Source organism: Condylura cristata, unplaced genomic scaffold, assembly GCF_000260355.1.
Source record: "Condylura cristata isolate star-nosed mole 26May11 unplaced genomic scaffold, ConCri1.0 scaffold00058, whole genome shotgun sequence".
Taxonomy (NCBI): domain Eukaryota; kingdom Metazoa; phylum Chordata; class Mammalia; order Eulipotyphla; family Talpidae; genus Condylura; species Condylura cristata.
Window position 1 is genome coordinate 990,883 of NW_004567159.1, and position 1,232 is coordinate 992,114.

At 75.3% G+C, this 1,232-nt stretch overlaps 1 protein-coding gene across 1 annotated transcript in view; it reads right to left on the bottom strand.

Moving 5' to 3' along the window:
* Window positions 1-1,043: 1,043 nt before the first annotated feature.
* The window catches only part of TTLL10 (tubulin tyrosine ligase-like family member 10), a 7,852-nt gene continuing 7,663 nt past the window's right edge, over window positions 1,044-1,232 (bottom strand). Inside the window, exon 7 of the mRNA XM_012734545.1 lies at window positions 1,044-1,135. Within this exon, the coding sequence (XP_012589999.1) occupies window positions 1,044-1,135 (92 nt within the window). The remainder of the gene's footprint in view (window positions 1,136-1,232) is intronic.

Consider the following 1,232-nt stretch of genomic DNA (forward strand, 5'->3'; position numbering starts at 1 on the left):
CTGACTCAGCCTGGAACTTCCCGCAGCGCCCCGACCTGCGCGTCACGCGGGGGCCGGCTGACGCAGGCAGGATGGGGTTCCGGACAGGTGTGGGAGGGCGCCGGCGCCCCCTCCCCAACACCCGCCCCGCTCGCGTGCCGCCTGGCGCCTCCCTGCAGACGCCCCTGCCCAGGGGCCTGCGGCTCTGGGGTGTCCACTGGAGCCGCGCGAGGCCCCACCGGCATCTCCGAGCTGGGGCCCCGGGAGGGGCCCCCTGGGGCAGCTGCTGTGTGGAGCCCCTCGGCCGGCAGAGCCCCGGGTGCGCCCCCTCTCGAGGCTCCCCCAGGCCCCCTGGAGGTCCCCCGGCCCCCTCGAGGCCCCCCAGGTCCCCACTTGAGGCCCCCTCGAGGCCCCCTGGCCCCCTCTCGAGCCCCCAAGGCCCTGAGGCCCCCTCGAGGTCCCCCAGCCCACTTGAGGTCCCCTCGAGGCCCCCCGCCCCCTCGAGGCTGCCCCCCCAGCCCCGGAGCTGCCCCCCAGCCAGTCCATGCAACCGCAGCCTGGGCTCAGGGTCTGATGAACCCCAGATAAGGACTCAGAGGCCAACTCTTCCCAGAAGTGCTTCCGGCCACAGCATCCCCTGCACCCCCACCCCTCGCCCTGCTGGGAAAGCCCCCCCACCTCTGCTGGGGGCAGGGGGCGTCGGTGGGGCCCTGGGGCTGGAGGCGGGCGCGGGCCTGGGGCCGCCTGCAGCCTTTTTGCCCGGAGCAGCTGCCGAGGCCTGCCCAGCTGGCCGGGGACCCCAAGCAGGGGGTCCTGGTGGGCGCGCCGGGCACGCCCACACGCGTCTGTCTGCAGGGAGTGAGGTGATTTCCGGGCTCCTGGGGAGGGGCTGGGGGTCCTGTGCGCCCCAGGCAGTCTGCTAGGGCTGAGGGTGGCCTGGGGCAGAGGCCTGCTGCCCCTGGGTGGGGGGGGTGGGGGTCTGGCCCCACCTCCTGCAGAGTGACCCTAGCTGTGACCGGCAGGGCCCCCCAGGGGGGCGGGCGGCCAGGGCCCACCTCTCCAGTTCACACCGAGGGGCCTGGGCAGCCCGAGGACACCTGACCCCCCACACCCCGGTCGCCGCCCAGCGTGTCACTTGGGTACTGGGGTACCTCTGCTGCAGGGCCAGGCACCCAGCGCCCCGGGACCCGCTGCGAGAGGGGTGGAGGTGGGAGGCCCGACGTCCTCCGGGACAGGCTCCAGCCCGCTGAGCT